The sequence below is a fragment of the Radiomyces spectabilis genome (genome assembly GCF_025331425.1).
Source record: "Radiomyces spectabilis strain NRRL 2753 chromosome Unknown BYT42scaffold_8, whole genome shotgun sequence".
Taxonomy (NCBI): domain Eukaryota; kingdom Fungi; phylum Mucoromycota; class Mucoromycetes; order Mucorales; family Radiomycetaceae; genus Radiomyces; species Radiomyces spectabilis.
The window spans coordinates 75,203-94,390 of NW_026251933.1; the positions used below are offsets into that span (position 1 = coordinate 75,203).

Sequence of the window (19,188 nt, forward strand, 5' to 3'; positions counted from 1 at the left end):
ATCGCCTCTTTTTTCATGTCTATAAAAGACGACGCATCTTCCACCCATTTCTTTTTTCTTTCTTGCGCAAAGCCATCTATCCATCGCGCCATACATTGTTTATTGCTCATTTTCATTAACATTTGCTCAAATCACCCATCCTGTACGTATACTTATGATGACTACAACTGTGCTATCAACGACTGAGCCTCCACTAATAGCTTGCGCGCCGAAAATCTTTCTTTTTTTTTGTGGTCAACAAAGTAACTATTTTTTTGAAAGGTAATGTATTTGTATCAGTGCCTCCCTTACTTTTTGAATGTTATGCCGAATCACTCGCTTGCTTTGTGTGCTTTTACTGTGTAGTTTAGATAACTGACGAACAAAGCCCATGCCTTGGTGGTGTGCGGTGGCGGCTCCCGCAATGCGGTGAAAACAGTAAAACAGAGAAGAGTAAGTGTGGCTTGTCTAATGCATCCGTCTTTTTTTTTTTTTTTTGTATGTCTTGTCCTTTGGTTTTCTCTCTTTTTTGGTTACTTAAAAACAACAATTACCTTGCCTCTTTTAAAAAATTTTGATTTGTAAAATTTTTACCCAGATTTTTTCAATTAAACTGTACAGTAACATACAACATATCACAGGAAAATTTGTGTATACTTTATTTAGATTGTATCAGTACGAATCCAGCTCCAGTTTACCGTTCAACAGGCCGTGGTTAGGCGCTGGTTCCAACTGGAGTACACGCGACATGACTTGATATAATTCGGTATTGGTAAAAGGTTTTAGGACACCAGGTTCAAATGTGGGCCCTCTGGCGACAAAAATGGCCCTTGACTCGGGAGATAGATTATCGTAACCGTGGGTACCGCGTGGATGAAAGTCGTCATGTTCCGGATCGAATTCGGATCGCTTGACAAAATTCCATCCAGGATCGGGAAGCACAAATAAAGGTGCGATACGATCATTATTTCGAAAACGGAATCTATCGGGTATATCTTTACGTTTGTAAACTTCAAAATGGGGTTCATCTAGTTGACCCTGGAACCGTTTGAACGCTCGGTAAAGGGTATCCACTGCTTGTTCTTCGTCCGCATGAGGGTATGGACGGATCGCCAAAGCCGGGAAGTTTTCCGTCCGCCAAATCAGATCAAGTTCCTCTTGAGTAAGCCCATCGTCTAAATAGATCAATCGCGACTTATCCGTGGCTGACATGCCATGATCGCTCACAACCATGATGTGAACGATGTTGGTCAAGTTACGAGCATCGATTTCTTTCAGCAATCGTCCGATGGTTCCGTCAGCCATCTGGAGTTGTTTCAACGTCTGCATGACAGAAACGCCACCATCTTTAACATTTTTGTTATTGTCTCCTATTCCTCCCCTTGCGGCACTCACCTGAGAAGCATAGGGACCATATGCATGCCCTTTTTGATCAATTTCGGGCACGTACAGTCCCACAAACTGGGGGCGATCTTCCAAAGGCAAATCTAACCAACCCAAGGCAATGTCGACTTTATCATCAAAAGAGACATTGTCACTGTAAGCAACGGACAAGGACGGTTGGACTCCATAAAACACGCTGCTACATCCGGGCCACATAATGACACCCGCTGTTTTTTGTTGTCGTTCAGCCGTAATCCATATCTGACACGCCACGCGCATTTTGAATTAGTACTTTGTCCGATCATTAGGTTTTCGCAATTTTTCAGAGTGTTCCATACCGGTTCTCCTCCCCACCAATCAGCGTCCCAACTGTCAGCCGGGGATTTATAATTGAAGCTCTTGTTGCGTGCAGGATCAAAGAAATAATTCCCAATGATACCATGTGCCTCAACTGACAATCCCGTGACCAGCGACCAATGGTTGGGAAAGGTAATCGGCTAAAATAAATTTGCATGGCAGAAGAGAAACAGCATCTTATCAGGTCAACCAGCTATTTTTATATAAACGTCACGAGATCCCACTTACTGGGAAAGAGGGTGTCATCCAATGAGCTCGCTGACCTTCCTTAGCTGCAACCGAGTAAGCCAACAAGAGTCAAGTATAAGTGAATTTTTCTCCTACCTAAGCGACTCAAATGCGGAGTGATAGAAAGGTCCAGATCGTGGTTGACAACCCCATCGAGGGATATAAAGATAACAGTCGGATGGAAATCATGTGTTCCGTTGTTGTAGATAATAGGCAATGGCTGCGTAGGACGAGATTGGACCACCGCCACAGTAGCAACACCGGTGACCAAGGCCACCAGAAACAATACCATGGCAATGAAGGATCGTCGTTTGAACCAGGATCGAGCCATCGGCAACTTGTTTTATTATTTTCCGAAAACAACAATGGCAACAGAAAAAATAAAATCAGCAACTCGTCACAATCAGGAAGAATGTCGACCGATGAAGGAACTACTATTACCTCCTCCTGAATGTGCGAATCAGGAACACTTTTATAGACAGTCGAGTTAGGAGGTAGGCCTTGCTGCGATAGCAACCGTTGCCCTTCTTCGTCATGCCCAGACACCGCCATTTTTTTTATTTTCTTGTATTGACACAAACCCCAAGTGGCAGTGGTGTGTGTGAAAGAAATGAGAATAAAAAATATATAATAAAGAGAGTGAGAAAATGAATCGAATAAATTATGTTGAAAAAACATTTCCCTTTTTGCATGACGGCGGTCTGGCGTTGAATTGATCATACACAAACAATAGGCTATTTTTCGGCAATGATATCTCGTGGTTGACAACGGATAGAGACGGGAATGAATTTGTCGGATTTGACGGCGTGGAATCGATATGCTTCATAAAGCTGCAAAAGAAGAGTAAAACGATAAATGAGTATTTCACAGATGGCCATAGTAGCATTGAAAGCGATGAGGACCGGGGAGCATGGATACAATCGGTAAGAAGGACTTACAAGATCACGTGTGCCGGCGAGATCCACGACAAAAGAATCTTGTTCGACGATTTCGGCTAGATAATCTGGAGACATGATAGGGAATCGGATATGGGGGAGTAAATCGATCAGCATCTGCTGGCGTTGATAGAGATCTTCACATGCATTCATAATATTTTCCATTTCCTCGTCCGACATATCTGCCAGTAATTCATCGTTCTTCGCTTTACGATCGATCGCCTTCGAAACGGTCAGCTGATCATCTTGGTTCACCGTGCCAATTTGGTTGGCTGCAGGTCGTATACTTAGATTTCGCAGATTTTGCTCACATTGGCTCACTGCGGAATCTGCCTCCAACGCCAGTCCACAGTCATTTTGGGGTTCCTTTTGTTGTTTCTTCAGGTCTTGAATCGATTCACTCTCGATACGTGATAAAGGATGCTTTGCCCACAGTACCACCGCTTCGTAAAGAGCTTGCTCGGTCGGCAAACAACCTTTGTCGATCTGCAAGGCTAGTTTCAGCACACGAGCATCGGCATTAATCCAAGACGGCTGCTTTATCAACTCCACAAAATGTGAGCTAACAAATTGACGGCATGCATCCGATGTTTTCTCACAATCCAAGGTGTCTAGAAGAATAAAAAACCAGGGGAACCAGTAACAGCAGTCATCAGCGATCATGCTTCACCATCAGGATGATGTTTAAAAAAAAGAAGAGAATCATTTTGTTCTTTTACCGGCCCACCACCATATTTCCAAAACATTGTGCAGTGTGATTTCGTGTCTCAGAAAGCGCAGCACTTCATCACGAAGAGACACCATCTGATACCGATCGGCGGCCGCCAATAATTCATAGGCATCTGCTACACCGCGAATGGATATATGCAGAGTATAACAATAACGCAATACGCGCATGAACAGTTTTCGTTTCACTCCAAAGATATTGACTTCATTCTCAAAGGTTTCGCGCATGCCACTAGTGAATAAGGTTTGAAACCATGGTGATAATGCGGCCAAGATATTCCGATGTCCATAAACAATTGCTGGTTCATTATCATGGCTATCGTCGATACCATGGATGCGAAAAAGGACATCCGAAAAGTCACGCGAATTGAAGTATTTCGCAAAAGGTGAGTTGCATACAGGCAGTTTGTCCGTTGTCGAGTATAAAATGGTCATCATCACCGTCAACGATGCCTGGTCTTGGTTTAAAAGCGCTTGAACCGTTTGAGTCGTCGTCAGCGATTCCTCGCCCCATTTTGTATGCCCTGTCATTGTATGTCTTTTTGATTATTTCTCGGTTCGCCAAAATATAAGGTCCGTTGTGGATCCTTTTATACCTACGTTCGCTATACCACACAGGATGTAGTCCTAATCAAAGGAGAGAAAAGGCGTTAATGTGACTGATAGATCCGGGACGTGCTATGGGATTAAATGCTTTACTCTTGCCGGGGGAGAAATCGTGATAATAGCTACTCGTCGGATTTGTATTGTTGATTTTCAGGGTTAATTGCACTAATCTTTTGATACCGCGCAGCGCATCGGGGCTGTCTCCGTGCAGTTTAACAAACACCGAAACCATCTGGAAAAAGAAATTGCAACGTATGAGAAATATCATCAATGAAACGCGACCAACAACAGAAAGTCAAAAACCGATCCCACCTCCATATTGTTGGGCCGTCCTTTGACTAGCTAGAAAATATAACGGCAAAATTCAGCTCTTCACGTCTTGTCTGAAAGTACATTGGCTGAATACCATAATAGACCTATGCGGCTTTGTGAGTTTGGCGATCGGGTCAATGGTTCAGACGACAATAACGTACCATTTTAAGTCATCGATATATAACGGAGGACTATGATATTCTGTACATGGCCGGAGTTCGGACCAGCGCGGGATTTTCCAATGACAAGTATGCGAAGTCTTGATATCGCCGACTAGGCACGATCAGCACAAGTAAAATAAAGAACAGGACACTCAGCATTAACGGTGGAACATGTTAGGTGCGTCGTCTTAAGGGCTTACCCTCACAGCTGCCACTCATAGTGCGTTAACGGCGATAGAGAGCACCCACAGAAAAAATGGAAGCAGGCAATGGACGGGATTGCGAACTTGTCTGGAAGTCGGTTTCAGAAACAGGAGTTTTATGCCTATATCCACGTAACAGAAACGATTATGATACCTCAATGGTCAAAACGTCTTGGGACAAAGGGCATTTGTTACATGTGACTGTTTCAAGATTGCCATATTGGAAGGATGGGAAAGCATTTTGCAGTTTGATAGTGGTTTTGCCTTCCTTTTTTTTCATTTTCGCTGCGTTCTAGCATGGAAGGTCTTCACAATCGACTAAAACCAGCTTCCCATGTGGAAGATGAAGCCGAGTTTTTGGATGAAGAAGGTAGGGTTGTGAGAAGTGAGACGCCAGACTTCTCAGGTTACTAATATGGGCAACCGTAGAACAAGAAAAGTTACTGCAGGAATTGCGTGTGCAGAACGATCGCTCCAATTTGTTAATTCAGGTAAGACAAGCCAATGGTAATGCGGTAATCTAGAATGTAAACGGACTATTGAACGCTCGTTTATGTATTGTAGCGATGGCTGGTTGTTATTTCACTGCTTATTACCCCAATGTAAGTTAAAGACGGAAGTAGTGAGCCAAGTGGATAGCAGAACAAATGATGCGATAATCACGATGTCAGATATATCCTATTCCTGTACAATTCTGGCACACCCATGATCACTATGCCAATGATGGAACGTCACCTGCCAGCAATTATTTTCTTACCAAAGTTCGCTGCGGCGTGGAATATCGCATCGATTTATCTCGCCATTTATCTTTTATGGACTTCATGTCATTTAACGGTCCGAGATCTGGTTTCATTTAAAACTGTAGCAGTCCATCCTTCTCCGCGTGTCGATCTCACCATGGCATCATTGACAGCGGGTGCTACAGCCGTGGCGCCGGTTCTAGCATTATTGGCTAGAGCACCATGGACAGAAGTTTTCTTTTGGAGCTTTCCTTTGATTCTCATCGCCTTATATGCCATAGTTTACCGGACCATGGATCAGGTCCAAGTTCATATAAATGAAGTAGAAAAAGCACGCTACAAATATAAAGGCGCTTAGCCGCGATCATCAGCCTCACTAAATTATCGGTTGCGCACATAATGACAGCAGGCCACGACCGAGACATCTCGTACTTTGCACAGGGTATATGATGTAGTTAGTTTTTACTTCACATCGAATGCTAGGCTGTTGCTCCAACCTGAAGCATTGCTGGCAGATTACATCCTTCTCTTTTATCGGCCTACCGTAAACTATGCAATGATTTTGTGTATCTTAATAAGAGTTGTGATGAACATGATATTCCGCGATGGATGTAAACTTCTATCTGTTTCAGGGATGTCTATCGATTTTTCCTTTTTTACTAAGTACGATGCTCCATTGTTAACATGATAAAGACACCATAGTAAAAGATTTCCGTTTCCTGAGTTTTTTCGGAAGAACGGGGTTGCCAATGGACGTCCAAGCCACTGACCAGTGGATCAGCTACTTTTCGACGAAAATTTCCTTCTGTTTCCGGTTTTCTAGATCAGTACTCGTTACTTTGAATAGCTATAAAGGATGTGCAATGGATTATGTGTTGTTTTTGGCTAATAGTAAAGAAGTGGAAGGTTTTTTGCGATTTTTTGGTTGGCATACGGTTCAAGGTGGGCAATCGCAGTTTGAATGATCAAACGTCACCAATTTTTTTTTTTTTTTTTTCGTGCGGCAAAATAAAGAATGGCAAAGAAAATTTTTTTTGACCTTCTCTTTCCCTATCAGTTTTGACGGTGTCATCATGGTCGCTTAGTAAGTTTTATTCCATCACACTACATTCTACACCATAGGCCGAAGTACGAGCTTTATACAGCCTAAAGCATTCATATGCTTCTTGTAATCTACGGACACAAGCAGTTTTTGGTCACGCTGATCATAATTTGATCATCTGTGTGGAATGCTTCGAACCTATGGTGCCGTGGATATTCTCGAGCCTGTTTATTTACCTTTTTTTTATTTTTCTTCAATAGCAACGTTCCCACCGCCAACGACGTTCTCGTCCCCGAGACTTTGTTGAAGAAGCAGAAGGCTGATGCCAAGGCTGCCTCTGACTGCGCTGCCAAGAAGGCCGAGCTCCGCAAGGCAAGTTGAATACGACAATTTCAAATTTTTTTTTCTTCAGTATTCATCGAGGAAGGGGTGAAATGATTTTGTTGTTTATGATGATACGGTAAATCCAAACGATGATTAGCCGCAAGGCGATGCTATCTATCACGTTAACCATCTTTCGGGGCTGATAACAAAATCATCACTCGAAAATTCGATGAATACAGACACTGGGAAAAAAAAGAGAGACAGTGAGAATATTTCAGTTGATCGCTAACATGATCTGAATTCTCTTATAGGCTAAACTCGCCAAGAGACGTGACATCTTCAAGCGTGCTGCCAAGTACCACGCCGAGTACAAGGCTGCCGAGAAGAACGAGATCCGTCTCCGTCGTCAGGCCAAGGCCAACGGTAACTACTACGTTCCCGCTCAGTCCAAGTTGGTCTTCGTTGTCCGTATCCGCGGTATCAACAACATTGCTCCCAAGCCCCGCAAGGTTCTCCAGTTGTTGCGTCTTTTGCAGATCAACAACGGTGTCTTCGTCCGCTTGAACAAGGCCACCGCCCAGATGCTCCAATTGGTTGAACCCTATGTTACCTACGGTACTCCCAACTTGAAGACCATCCGTGAACTCATCTACAAGCGTGGTTACGCCAAGGTCAACAAGCAGCGTGTTCCCCTTTACGACAACGCCGTCATTGAACAGGTTCTTGGCAAGTACAACATCATCTGTGTTGAAGACTTGATCCACGAAATCGCCACCGTTGGTCCTCACTTCAAGGAGGCCAGCAACTTCCTGTGGCCCTTCAAGTTGTCCAACCCCAACAACATGTGGCGTCCTCGCAAGTTCCGTCACTTCGTTGAAGGTGGTGACTCTGGTGACCGTGAAGAATTCATCAACCAGTTGGTTCAGTCCATGAACTAAGTTTCTTTCTCCCCTGCAGTCATGCAATAAAAAACCTTGACGTTTGTTAAATGCAACTTTTTTTTTTTGGTGATCACTTTGGGCAGTAAGATCTCGGTGGCTTATTTGGTGGCTTGGATGTGTCGACTAGGGGAAGCTGAAAGCTAAAAAAGAGATTATTGAAGCAAATTAGGAGGCCGGACATTTTGCTGTGAAAGGAGGTAATCAATGACGTTGTGCACTGTCATCGTGCCGTGTTTATTTTTCATTATCGTATTTTACTTGTTTAAGAAAAAGAAAGGCTCGTCTGTGCTTATTATCTCGAAAAATTGAGGAGTCTAATGAAAATTGTAATGCTAAACACATAAACAAACTTTACGTGCAAATAGATTAATTGAGGGCTGTGCAAATGATCTATTATTTCCCATATGATTCATGCCAATGAGAATAATGCCGTTGAGATTACGTATCAAATGCAGATTTGTGAATTTAGAGTCATGGCAAAATCCTAAATTTGGTTATTTAGGATCGATATCAAGATCTTCTCGTTTTAGCTTTTCGTAAACCTTCAGTACGCAAAGTCTAAGGACCATCTCAGAAGATACGATAAAAAATGGAAAGTTCCCGACATTGCTACTGAGAAGTAGTCTCATATATTTTTCGAGGTTATTATCGCTTCACACCATATGATGCGTGGAAATACGGCCAAGATGAGGTGCCCAAACCTATACACTCAAGTCCAAGGGCGATGTCTGGAACAACACATTACTGCAGTCTTCGCGTTCGCGAGCCCACTGTAAAATACTGTATTTCCATCTCCAACGGATGAAGAAGGTTATTAGGGACATGCAGGTGGCCGCCTTATTCACTGCTCTAATTGTCATTTCCAGCTGTTATTGGTCCACGAATCCTGAGCCCCTTTCTTTCAAACTTTTTTCTTATCTAATGCATTTTGCGATGTCAGATAGAATTGCGTTTTTCTTGGCTTCATCGCGAATAAACGTCTGTCCCATCACATTAGAAGGAAAGGACGTCCAAAGAAAAAAAAAGTGAGCAAATACAGTGGAAGCATGCTCAACAAAGAAATGCCGTTCCGGAGACATTTATAATTAGATGCATGGCGACGTTAATAACAAGTATTACAGAGTTTCACAATGCTGAGACGGTTGCGCACGTAAAGTATTAGTGGTGCCTGCATTAGCAACATGTCTGCATGTTTGTTGTCAGTCATGCTACGTGAATCACAAAACTTGCGCTCCTTTCAAATACTGTGGTAAGGTCTCATCTTCGAGCCAAGAGAGAATTAGCTAGGGAGGTAAAGAAAGCAAAGGAACCCCAATAAACGTAATGTTGCATGGAAACAGTTCATATCTAATTGTTATAAATCACTTGAACGCATGAGGTGGGTAATTTGGCAGCATAGTCTCATTACCTAAATTATCAGTCGCGCTGACACCTCAAGCACTAATGCTACTTGCAAGAAAATCAGAGATAAGGATACACGAGATGATCCAACAATTGGAAGCAGTACCAGCACGTATTTTAAGGAGAAATGCTACGGAGCATTCAGTAAAAACGAAAAGACCAGACTTGCCCGATTTTATTTACAACAAATCGCATTATTTTCTGTATCTGTAGATAAATAAATGTATGAATCTTTTTATTCTGGGGTATAGGTATATACAAAGAACAAACAAAGTGATCATGAAGCTACATCTATTTCATTAAAATAAGCAAATGAAATGAAAAAGATGTCTAGACAAGGAATGCAAGTCGTGTGGTTGGAAAGGGAAAAAATAGAACATAAGGAGTGTGAGGGGTTTCTTTTTTTCTCGGTTGGCACTTTAGGTTAATGTGCAGCAACTGATGGGATGGAGTATCGCGGTATGTACAATGGGTGAAGGGTGAGAACCCTTCCGCTCGGTTTTTTTTTTCGGGAGACAAAGGAGGAATCAAAATGTTGGAAAAGAGAAAACGTCGAGATCCTGTCAGGATATACAACGAAAGAATTTTAGCAGGAATGATTAGGATCTCGCCAGCGAAGCATAATGAGAAAAGAAATCGGTAGGATGGTGATCTTCTTGAGCTGTCGCTTGTGGTTGAGTGGCTAATTGGAGTAGACGATCCGTTAAGGGCACTTGTTCTTGTTGTTGAGATTGCCATGGTGTAACATCCAAAACGAACTCCTGTCCAGTAAATGCACTGTTGAAATAATCGAGAACGTTTTTCAAATCGTTTGTTGTATGCATTAACATATCAGGAAGCACATGCTTATCCAACGCATCAAAAATATCCGTTAGGTGACGAGAGACATAACGATCGAGCTCTGCAGATAGTTGATCGGCCTTTTCTGCTAAACAGACAGACGACACTTTCTGCAGATCCTTTTCATTGTCATAATCCTTGCAGTGATTGGTGAGAATCTGTTTCACGAACCCTTCGATGGCTTGACGACCGAGCTTATCGCCGAACTTGTCCCATGCGACCGGTAAATTGCCTTCCGTGTGAGCCTGGATAGCAGCAAAAATTTGCGATTTCAGAACCTCTAGATCCATAATGTCCAACGACGGCAATGCAGGTTGAATGGTTGAAGCGGGCTTTTGCGAGTTTTGGAATGCGTGCTGTCGTGCAGGGGATTGTACCGTGATCTGGACATGGTTCTGGAACTGGTTCGCGATCTCCTTATAGGTGCCGGAGATAATCGATTCAAAGTGATCAAATTGCCAATGGGTCGCGATAAGCTGGGCGAATGAATCGATCTGCACCGAAAAACGTTCCATTTCGGCGCGAGTGATTGGATGCGAGCTAATAGATGGTGTGACGGTGATCGGCGCTGCCCAAGTGTCACTGACGACCGACAGTAATGTTATACCGGCGATAAAAGCAAGAAATAACATGGATAAAAATCGACTGAAAAGAGGTATACCAAAAAGATAAAGAAGAATAAAAAAAGCTAAAAAGGACACCAGAGGAGAAAAGAAAAGCCTGACTTGGTAGGAAAGGGAAAGAAACCGTGAAAGAAGAGAAAGTGAAAAAGGTTTATATAACCTATTGCGGAGATCCACCACTTCCCTAAAAGGTGGGAACCATTGTAACCTAGGATCAGTGGCTGCTCTTTTTTTTTTTTTTTTTTTTTTTTTTTGTTAATGGTCGTTATCATTTGCGAGTCAGATCATCAACATGCGAAGCTATTAACTACACCTTTAGCTCGCATTATTGGGGCCTGGATCATCATAATGACTGTGATTGCTTCAAGCTCAGCACAGCAAAAAAGCCAAGACTAAATTGGAATTTAGTATGTTTTTGGAGTTGTCTTTAGTGTCATTACGAAATAGCACCATTGTTTGATTGGTGTCTTAATCAAGCAAAAAGGATCGTCGGTTTTCGCATGGAACTGATGAACAGAGCACATTGTATGATGTTACCATGGCGGCATTAGAAATTATCGCGGCTTGGCTTTGGCTGATTTCATTTACTTTTCCGAGGGAAGCCAAGCAATTCCACTCCTTTAGAACCAATGGTACGGGTTCCATCGCCATCTCAATTACTTGACCCAATCCAATTATGATCGGCATCAAAACAGTTTTTTTTTTGATCTTGTGTTGCAAATCATCTTCATGCAGCTGAGTTCTCAAACCTTATGGTTACCAAGGAGTTCTATATACCAAGATACTAAATACGGTGAGTTACTTACCCTTGCGACAGTTGTTTTTGTTTCTGGCCTTTGAAAAACCCTTTGTCTGCATGGCTTTGTTACTTTAGTGTGCTACATCTTACTCATCACCTGAAAAAAAGACTTTTTTGTTATTCTTCCTTAAAAAAAGAGAAAGAGAAAAAATAGATCGCAAAGCGAAAAATAAAAAACCAAAAATAAACACTTTCTTTATTAGAAAGGAAACAAAAATATGTGTGGAATACTCAGTTTACTTCTGCCGCAATATGAGTTGAAGCATGTCGCCCAGGGAACTGCGGACCAGATAAAATTAATGAATTTCGGTCAGGAGTATGGGCCCATATGGCCATTCAATCTCTCATTTCGAGGTATCCCCTGACATTTTTTTTTTTCACTCCTGTCTCTCCTGTGTGTATGCGACCATCCCTTGTGCTTGTGCGCTTCGAACACTTCTAGACCGGAGAAGCAAAAATGGTTATTCCCGAGAGCAACTGTACGATGTGTACTTGGCTCAGCAAACGATGATGGTCGTCATACCATGAAACTGGCTCCGCCTCGAATGTACAGCCACACAAGCCCGTCGTCAAACTCTTCAACTATAGTAGCCTCATTCTCCGCGAGAACGCCCAAGGCGTTTTCCGTTTTCCCTTTATTAATTCCAAATATCTCATTCGCATTTTTTTTTCTTTATCCTGATTACCCAATTTTCTCTTTGTTGCAGCTTCTTCTTTCGGAATTGCATTGTTCATTATGAAACTGTATCATGGTGCGCTAGGTTTATTATTGATCATTATTCTGAGCCTTAAACTCGCCATGCTGAGGGGTATGCAGCTTACAGTGTCCTACAGTTTTATCTTTCCGTGGACTGGCTGTCAAAGCCAATTCACTGCTAAGCAACCAGCAACTTTTTCTGCTGATCGCGCAATCTCGTTGAATAGCAATGGTCATCGCATCCATCATCAAGAACCCTTGTCAGCCTCAAAGCCAACCACCAAATACATGACTTATTTACCACATGGGTAATTGAATTTTCCTTTTCTTTATTTCGTGCAATGGAACCATGGAAAACAACATTTTTGCTTAAATCAGTTACCATGGCGGTTTCATAGTGATTATCGTATGCAGCGAAGCGCTCTACATAACGCATTGATGATCGCTGCGTATACCAATCGAACTTTAATTGTTCCTACACTCTATCTCGCCGATATCCCCATTCCGTGGGCACCTTTTGACCAGTTACAACGTATGCAACCGTCTCACATGCAGCATGCTCAGTGCTTTGATCCATTCAGTATCGATGATGAAAATAACGATTATCGCGAAATCCTTTGGTCCTCCCTTGTCGATCTTTCCTCTCTGGGTATCCCATATATCGAACAGACATGCATCCATCGCCTGCAATTACCGTCAGTCAACGTTTTCACGTTCTTGAATGATACGGCTGAATCACGCTTTCATTACAGATTATTCGATGCTGAGATGGAAATAGATCAATACAACGCTCATTTGGGAAAATATCGCTCAGCAATGCCATTATCGACATTGCAGCACGCTCGGGACGATAATTTAGCTTTCGGCGCCATCGATGGAGCAGATCGTATTGCGACAGAACAAAAACAATATCAAGCGTTAAACGACAGAATTACCCAGACTTTGGCGACCATTCATTATCCTCTCTTACACCAATGGAAGGCGTCGCTTCTTCAAGAGCCGACCCTTAATTCGTGCTGTCGCTCTAAATTCAGTGATGGAGCCGACAAAGTATTAAAAGGAAGAAGCAAAAACTGCTGCCGCCAAGCTCTCTGGAATCATAAAAGTGTTGTGGTGGATGGAGCAGATAACATGGTAGATGCTCTCGGAAGACCGGACCTCCAACACTACGTTATGTCTCTCATTGATTATGTATGACAAAGCATTGATTTTATTACTAAGCATCACCGCATATATTTATTCCATAATATGTAATACAAAGACTTTACAAAATTCATCATTGTTATCTTTTGAAAAATGCCCGTATTTTTGATTCATGGAAAGGGATCATACGAATCGCAAAAAAAAAGCGTAGCCGAAGAGAGTCGCAAGAAATCCCCGTGACTACTATTTCGGGGTCCGGTGGTGCGGGGAGGCATGTCCGTGAAGGGAATTTCCAGATCCGCATGGCTGTGAATAACTGGCGATACAAGCTTCCCTCCGAGACCACCCTCTTTCTCTGATCCTATCATCACAATGGTGGTACGTATCTCGATTTTTTGCATATGTAGAACACGGAAAAGGACGGATATGGCATGGATACAAATGGGCGAAGCAAGTTACGGATGGATGAATCGTCAAATGATGGTCCTTTACATGGATGAACAAGGAATATCAAACGATGCCTTTTCCCGTTCTTCTTTCACCTTTTGACCTGGAATAACGACGAAGCACGATATTATGGCTTTGACTCTACATCGAAAATAGCAATAGCATCACCGATCCGCTCCATCTTACAACATTCAGTGCGATCAATCAAGGCGCAACAGAATCCATACTTCCTTCATACATTTATCCCAACGCAACGTCCCACAAATGACCATGCTTAATCCGTCCTGCCAAGAAAGAGAGAGGGAGAGAGAAAAGAAAGAGAGACCAGGTGGCTCTAGATTTTTGTGCTTGGTTACTGATCTTGTTGATTTTTTTCTTTCTGCTCAATTAGCAAGGTGCTTTCAAACGTCAAGTCGAGGTTGGCCGCGTTGTCCTCCTTAACTACGGTGCCGACAGTGGCAAGTTGGCTGTCATTGTTGACATTGTCGACCACAACCGTGCTCTCATCGATGGTCCCACCACCGGTGTTGCCCGTCAGGCTTATCCTTACCGCCGTCTTACTTTGACCAGCTTGGTCGTCAAGGGTCTTCCCCGTGCTGCCGGTCAAAAGGTCGTTAAGAAGTACTTGGAAAAGAACGCCACCATTGCTGCTTGGGAAAAGACCGCCTGGGCCCAAAAGCTCGCTCAGCGTGAAACCCGCGCCAACTTGTCCGACTTTGACAGATTCAAGTTGATGAAGTTCAAGGCTCAGGTAAGCCTCATTTGTGCATCATGTCATTAATGATCCATCAGACATACTTAACTTTTTTCTCTGTTATAGCGCCGTTTCGCCACTCGCACCGCTGTTGCTCAGGCCAAGAAGCAGGCTGCTTAAATGTTTATATCAGTTAGCAGTTGAGGAGGGGTTTTTTGTCATTTTTTCTATAATCATCGTTAAAAAGATTTATTATTTGGAAAACAAAGACCTTTTCATCTAGTCAATGTGATGCTCAATGTTATGCTGCAATTAAGTGAAGGGGGATTGAAGCAGTTATTCAAAAGCTGATGAATATGCCTGATGGCTCAGAGAATGCGACAGCGTGGAGTAAAGCCAGCACTTACAAAAAAAAGAAACGCAAGAGTCAAAATTTATGAATTTGGTTTTATTATTCTATCGACGCCGCGAAGAGTGTTCAAAGGCCTTTTCAAAATTCAATGTGCTTATAATGCGATCCCACTCGTTGACTGTCTTCACATGTAGACGTTGCTTATTTTTTGGATCGCCAAACATTTCAGCCCACCAGGCCAAGTCTTCGTCATTGGTCACCAGCACCAACTTTTCTACTTGGGCAGCTTGTTTATCTACAGGTGGTTTACTTTCTTTCTGTTGGTTTTCATGGTAAAAGAGCATGCAGTTGATAATAGGGCGGTATGCTTGCGGGACGTCATTGAATGTAACCGATTCTTCCTCGTCTTGTTCTTCGTCCTCTTCATCCTCGTCCTCCTCATTCACATCGCTGTCACTTGCATCATCATCACTTTCTCTTTGATTCTCACTTTCTTCAGTCATACTTTCTTCGTAAATAACGCGGTCATCGTTGTCGCTTCCATCCATTTCGTCCTCGGATGCGTCTTCTTCATAATGTCGCCGACGACGTGACATGGGCAATTCCACGCTTGAGGTGGACGCAGCATCCGAATCATCCGAGGCAAACGGATTCACCGTATCTTCGTCTTCTGACATTTCACATAATAGACGGTCTACAATATTGGATCGTGTCTCTTCACCAATCCAATACGCAGCCGCTTTGCCCCAATCACTGAGTTTTTCCGTGACTTTTTGCGTTCGAAGGTACGATTCCGTTGGTGCATCAAGGTTTCGCTGGTCACTCTGACTCTTCAAGAGCTTTTGATCAAGATACCGTATAGATTCACGTGCTTGCACATTCATGTGGGAAGTTCCCTTTTTGTGATCATCCAGCAAATCAATAGCTACAGGAGAGCGAGTAAATTTAGTCATAACTGGGAGACAGGGAATCCATGATAGGGAGCACAAACTTACTTTCTAAGGGCACAATCACTTCAAGGATACTTTGTTGATGACGCATGTTGGGATTCACGGTTTGATTTGCCCACTTCTTGATCTTGTTTAACCCGTCCAAGAATGCAGTGACATCTATGACCACCGTGTAGACATCCGGCGGTGCTTCTTTGCTTGGTTTAAGAGAGTGGATACCCATATTATTCACATTCTTCTCTAAAGATGACACTTGTTCAATCAAGCGTTGCGTTGCCAGAGCTTTCATGAATCGATTCTGTTGTTGACGCTATGATCAAATATTCCGTTAATTGCAAACTCTTTTTCATAGACAGGATGAACATGTAATCTCACCTTTGCATTTTCGTCAATCACGCTGTAATTCTGTTCGGTTGGATTATACTGGATGAAAGCAAATGACTATATATCGATAATTATGATCAATCCAATGATACGCATATCCCATTGCGCGCATTTTTCGTCTCTTTACCGGTGATTCCGCAAGTTTTTTCACGAATTCTCGAATACGACCCCATCGCACCTGGCGTTTGACCTCGGCTGGGTCTTGCTGCATGATCGCATCGTAAGCATTTTCTCGGAAAAAATCAACGGTGATCTGAAAGGGAGCTAGAGGACAGAGTCCTAACAACAGCAGATCCTCCGAAGTGGGATAAGTAACAGGTATGAGGTTGTCCACAGGATCCGGGAAAGCGAGGTTCTGAATCAAAGATACCAACAACGATTGCACAGCCTGTATATCATACGATAAATGAAACCATTTCACATGGTCCTCGACGGCCTTTCAATTTGAACATAAAAAAAAAGCTTACCGTGACTAATTCTTTCTTACTTGTCTTTGGTCCCGGTCTACTCTCTGTACCAACATTGGCGCAGTACTGAGCAAGAATAGCAACATTCGAAAAACAAAATGTGCACCAGATAGACAAAGGTGGCAAAAGCGAAGCTTCAAGAGCGCTGACCATTTTCTGGTATGTGATTTCGTCCATGTTGGATTGAACTTTTTCTGGTATATGTTGGACGGCTTTCTCAATCGATGCCATGAGCAGGAAAGCAACTGTAAGTAGACGCAACTGAGCTTCTTGCAGTTGGGGACGACGGGAAAGCAAAGCTAAGTACAGGACCACATGATGTGTGAGTAATGAATATAGCCGATAATCACACCAGTCAATAAAAATCATACCTTTATCTTTCATCCGTTGATTGAGATCCCATACTGTAATGAGCATAGTAGTGACAGTACGAATCATGGTGTTCTTCAAAATATGTAGCAATTGAAAGAATTTTTTGGGCAAGTCCTCCTCTTTGCTACCTTCGCCAGCAACAGCTATGATCTGTGCTAGCGAATTGTTTAGCTTTGCAGAAAGGTAATCATGAACAGTGGACGGGATGACTCTAAGAACATAGTGATGTGTTAAAAGAAACATCTGCTGTCTGTAAGCGGCAATGGCGTAAAACCTACTTTTCACAGTTGCCAAACATGATTTCTCGGTGAAATTGCATGAAACGTTCCACGAATTGGGATATGGTCTTGCGTGCATCGCTATTACCATCTTTGCTATCGTTCGAATCTTGATGGTTTGTTGAGAAGCGGATTTTCGAGTAGAATGAACGTAGATTGTCCCGACCAACAGTGGAAGGGATTTTCATGTATAAACTATAGTATGAAGCTATTAAATATCCCGTTCCTTGCACGACGCCCGGTAAGTCTTACCTCATGCAATAATACCATACTACATCAATGGCACTTCCACTGGACAGCGACACAAGCGCAAGCTGTGAGTAGGGTTTTCCATTCAAACGATAGATATGGATGGCTTCTTGGTAACACGATTTCGCCAAGCTCCAATGTTGCCCTGTTGTCTTGCTGTGATCTTCCGTTTTCGACTGGGAAGCGCGATATCGCGCGAGATCACCCATACAAACATAATTGGCCTGCAGCAGCATCACTATATGTTCTTCTTCGGTCGATCCAGAATTACGAAAAACATCTATAAAAAATAGGGTTTCGTGAGAGAAGAGTCAAAGCATACATAGGACTTTGTTCACGACTAACCGATGCCGATGGTCTTGGCGTCGATATGATGTTCAGCTTTGATCTTGCTATTCAGTTCACGGTAAAACTTGAAGGCAGCATCAATATGCTGGACAAATTCTTTGATTGTACGTCGCTCAAGGTCATTGTCCGGTTCTTCTTTGAGCTAAAGACAAGTTAATATCATCTACTCGGATGATGAGTGATTGCCAACTTACCAAACGCAACCGCTGCCGGAGCTCCTCTGTGCGAGCATAGAAAATATAACGCCACAGCTTTTCTTCTACATGATGCGTTACAGCATAATGTATATCTGTTGTCAGAATCTGGCGATAGCAATGCTGAAGACTACGACCGATGGTTACTGCACTGTCCTTCCCGGGAACAGCATTCGCGCCAAATACCTTTTCCGCACATAATCGATTTCATCTTCTGTGGTCGCTATTTGTTCTTTTGCGATAGCAATAGCTCGTCGTCCTTGTTCTTTTCCAGGAACAGCCGCGCGATTGAGTTTTAGTTGGTTCTGTAATTCGTTGAGCTGTTTTTCTAATGCATGCGCTTCACTGCTCAGTTCATCAACATGAGTTCTCAGTGTTCATTGTTCAAATAAACATTACTGTAACTTTATACCTGGATAATTCGACAAGGGTCAGATTCTGTGCTTGCTTTGTGATGGGAGATGGGAAAGGTTTGTTGGATGGCGAATGGGTTGTTCTTCTTTTACGGTGTCTCGATCGTCTTCGCGGACGTCGCCGTTGCTTTTTTATGTCTGTAGGAGCGTTCTTGGATGGTTGCATGATTGGACCCAGACGGATGACATTATACGAAAACCTTTTTTAAGCTTTCTCTAAATAAAACCACTCGAGAATGGCATTTCCTAGTTGAGAAAAAGAAATAGAACAAAAGGAAGAGAGAGAAAAAGAATATGCAAAATCACGTCTATTTTTTCGCTCTCTTTCAATCATCCCAAGAATTGCGTGACCGCATCTCCCCCAGATTTTCCCAGTTCTGCTGACTTTGTAATGTACGCATAGAATTTTGCGAATTCATTTGTAATTTACATGGCCAATTTGCAAATGATGAATGTGTGTAGAGTTTATTTTTTGATGTGATTTGAGGTATGATGTGTGTTTTTTTTAATGATGCTCATCGTTTTCTATATCGCTATTTTGTTGCGGTTCGTCATTTCTCCGCCGTTTGTAGAATAATAAATAAGCGGCATTGGTCTATC

The 19,188-nt window shown here is 42.7% G+C and overlaps 8 protein-coding genes across 8 annotated transcripts; 4 read left to right on the plus strand and 4 right to left on the minus strand.

Moving 5' to 3' along the window:
- Window positions 1–458: 458 nt before the first annotated feature.
- BYT42DRAFT_637835 (alkaline-phosphatase-like protein) lies at window positions 459–2,239 on the minus strand (the record flags this gene model as incomplete). The annotated part of the gene is made up of 5 exons (XM_051572506.1): window positions 459–1,302; window positions 1,375–1,623; window positions 1,701–1,859; window positions 1,948–1,991; window positions 2,044–2,239. The coding sequence occupies 5 exons, from the start codon at window positions 2,237–2,239 to the stop codon at window positions 652–654; spliced, it is 1,299 nt and encodes a 432-aa protein (XP_051422049.1). The 3' UTR covers window positions 459–651.
- A 343-nt stretch (window positions 2,240–2,582) lies between these two features.
- BYT42DRAFT_368127 (uncharacterized protein) lies at window positions 2,583–4,779 on the minus strand. Its single transcript, XM_051563259.1, has 7 exons — window positions 4,688–4,779; window positions 4,527–4,556; window positions 4,308–4,446; window positions 4,209–4,235; window positions 3,602–4,132; window positions 2,886–3,493; window positions 2,583–2,777 (listed from the first exon to the last, which is right to left on the minus strand). The coding sequence occupies exons 1-7, from the start codon at window positions 4,688–4,690 to the stop codon at window positions 2,682–2,684; spliced, it is 1,434 nt and encodes a 477-aa protein (XP_051422050.1). The 5' UTR covers window positions 4,691–4,779; the 3' UTR covers window positions 2,583–2,681.
- An 87-nt stretch (window positions 4,780–4,866) lies between these two features.
- BYT42DRAFT_368213 (uncharacterized protein) lies at window positions 4,867–6,184 on the plus strand. Its single transcript, XM_051563260.1, has 4 exons — window positions 4,867–5,260; window positions 5,320–5,381; window positions 5,455–5,492; window positions 5,562–6,184. The coding sequence occupies exons 1-4, from the start codon at window positions 5,188–5,190 to the stop codon at window positions 5,986–5,988; spliced, it is 600 nt and encodes a 199-aa protein (XP_051422051.1). The 5' UTR covers window positions 4,867–5,187; the 3' UTR covers window positions 5,989–6,184.
- Window positions 6,185–6,677: 493 nt separating this feature from the next.
- BYT42DRAFT_572810 (ribosomal protein L30, ferredoxin-like fold domain-containing protein) lies at window positions 6,678–7,989 on the plus strand. The gene is made up of 3 exons (XM_051568647.1): window positions 6,678–6,714; window positions 6,933–7,044; window positions 7,308–7,989. Exons 1-3 carry the CDS (start codon window positions 6,704–6,706, stop codon window positions 7,932–7,934), a joined length of 750 nt encoding a protein of 249 aa, XP_051422052.1. The 5' UTR covers window positions 6,678–6,703; the 3' UTR covers window positions 7,935–7,989.
- Window positions 7,990–9,496: 1,507 nt separating this feature from the next.
- On the minus strand, window positions 9,497–10,989 carry BYT42DRAFT_572812 (uncharacterized protein). Its single transcript, XM_051568648.1, has one exon. It carries the CDS (start codon window positions 10,808–10,810, stop codon window positions 9,938–9,940), a length of 873 nt encoding a protein of 290 aa, XP_051422053.1. The 5' UTR covers window positions 10,811–10,989; the 3' UTR covers window positions 9,497–9,937.
- A 1,220-nt stretch (window positions 10,990–12,209) lies between these two features.
- BYT42DRAFT_572816 (uncharacterized protein) lies at window positions 12,210–13,560 on the plus strand. The gene is made up of 2 exons (XM_051568649.1): window positions 12,210–12,605; window positions 12,696–13,560. The coding sequence occupies exons 1-2, from the start codon at window positions 12,337–12,339 to the stop codon at window positions 13,492–13,494; spliced, it is 1,068 nt and encodes a 355-aa protein (XP_051422054.1). The 5' UTR covers window positions 12,210–12,336; the 3' UTR covers window positions 13,495–13,560.
- A 234-nt stretch (window positions 13,561–13,794) lies between these two features.
- Window positions 13,795–14,905, plus strand: BYT42DRAFT_572822 (ribosomal protein L14-domain-containing protein). Its single transcript, XM_051568650.1, has 3 exons — window positions 13,795–13,818; window positions 14,279–14,638; window positions 14,708–14,905. Exons 1-3 carry the CDS (start codon window positions 13,813–13,815, stop codon window positions 14,759–14,761), a joined length of 420 nt encoding a protein of 139 aa, XP_051422055.1. The 5' UTR covers window positions 13,795–13,812; the 3' UTR covers window positions 14,762–14,905.
- Window positions 14,906–15,037: 132 nt separating this feature from the next.
- BYT42DRAFT_594070 (uncharacterized protein) lies at window positions 15,038–16,172 on the minus strand (the record flags this gene model as incomplete). Its single annotated transcript, XM_051570742.1, has 2 exons — window positions 15,038–15,858; window positions 15,929–16,172. The coding sequence occupies 2 exons, from the start codon at window positions 16,170–16,172 to the stop codon at window positions 15,038–15,040; spliced, it is 1,065 nt and encodes a 354-aa protein (XP_051422056.1).
- Window positions 16,173–19,188: the final 3,016 nt, after the last annotated feature.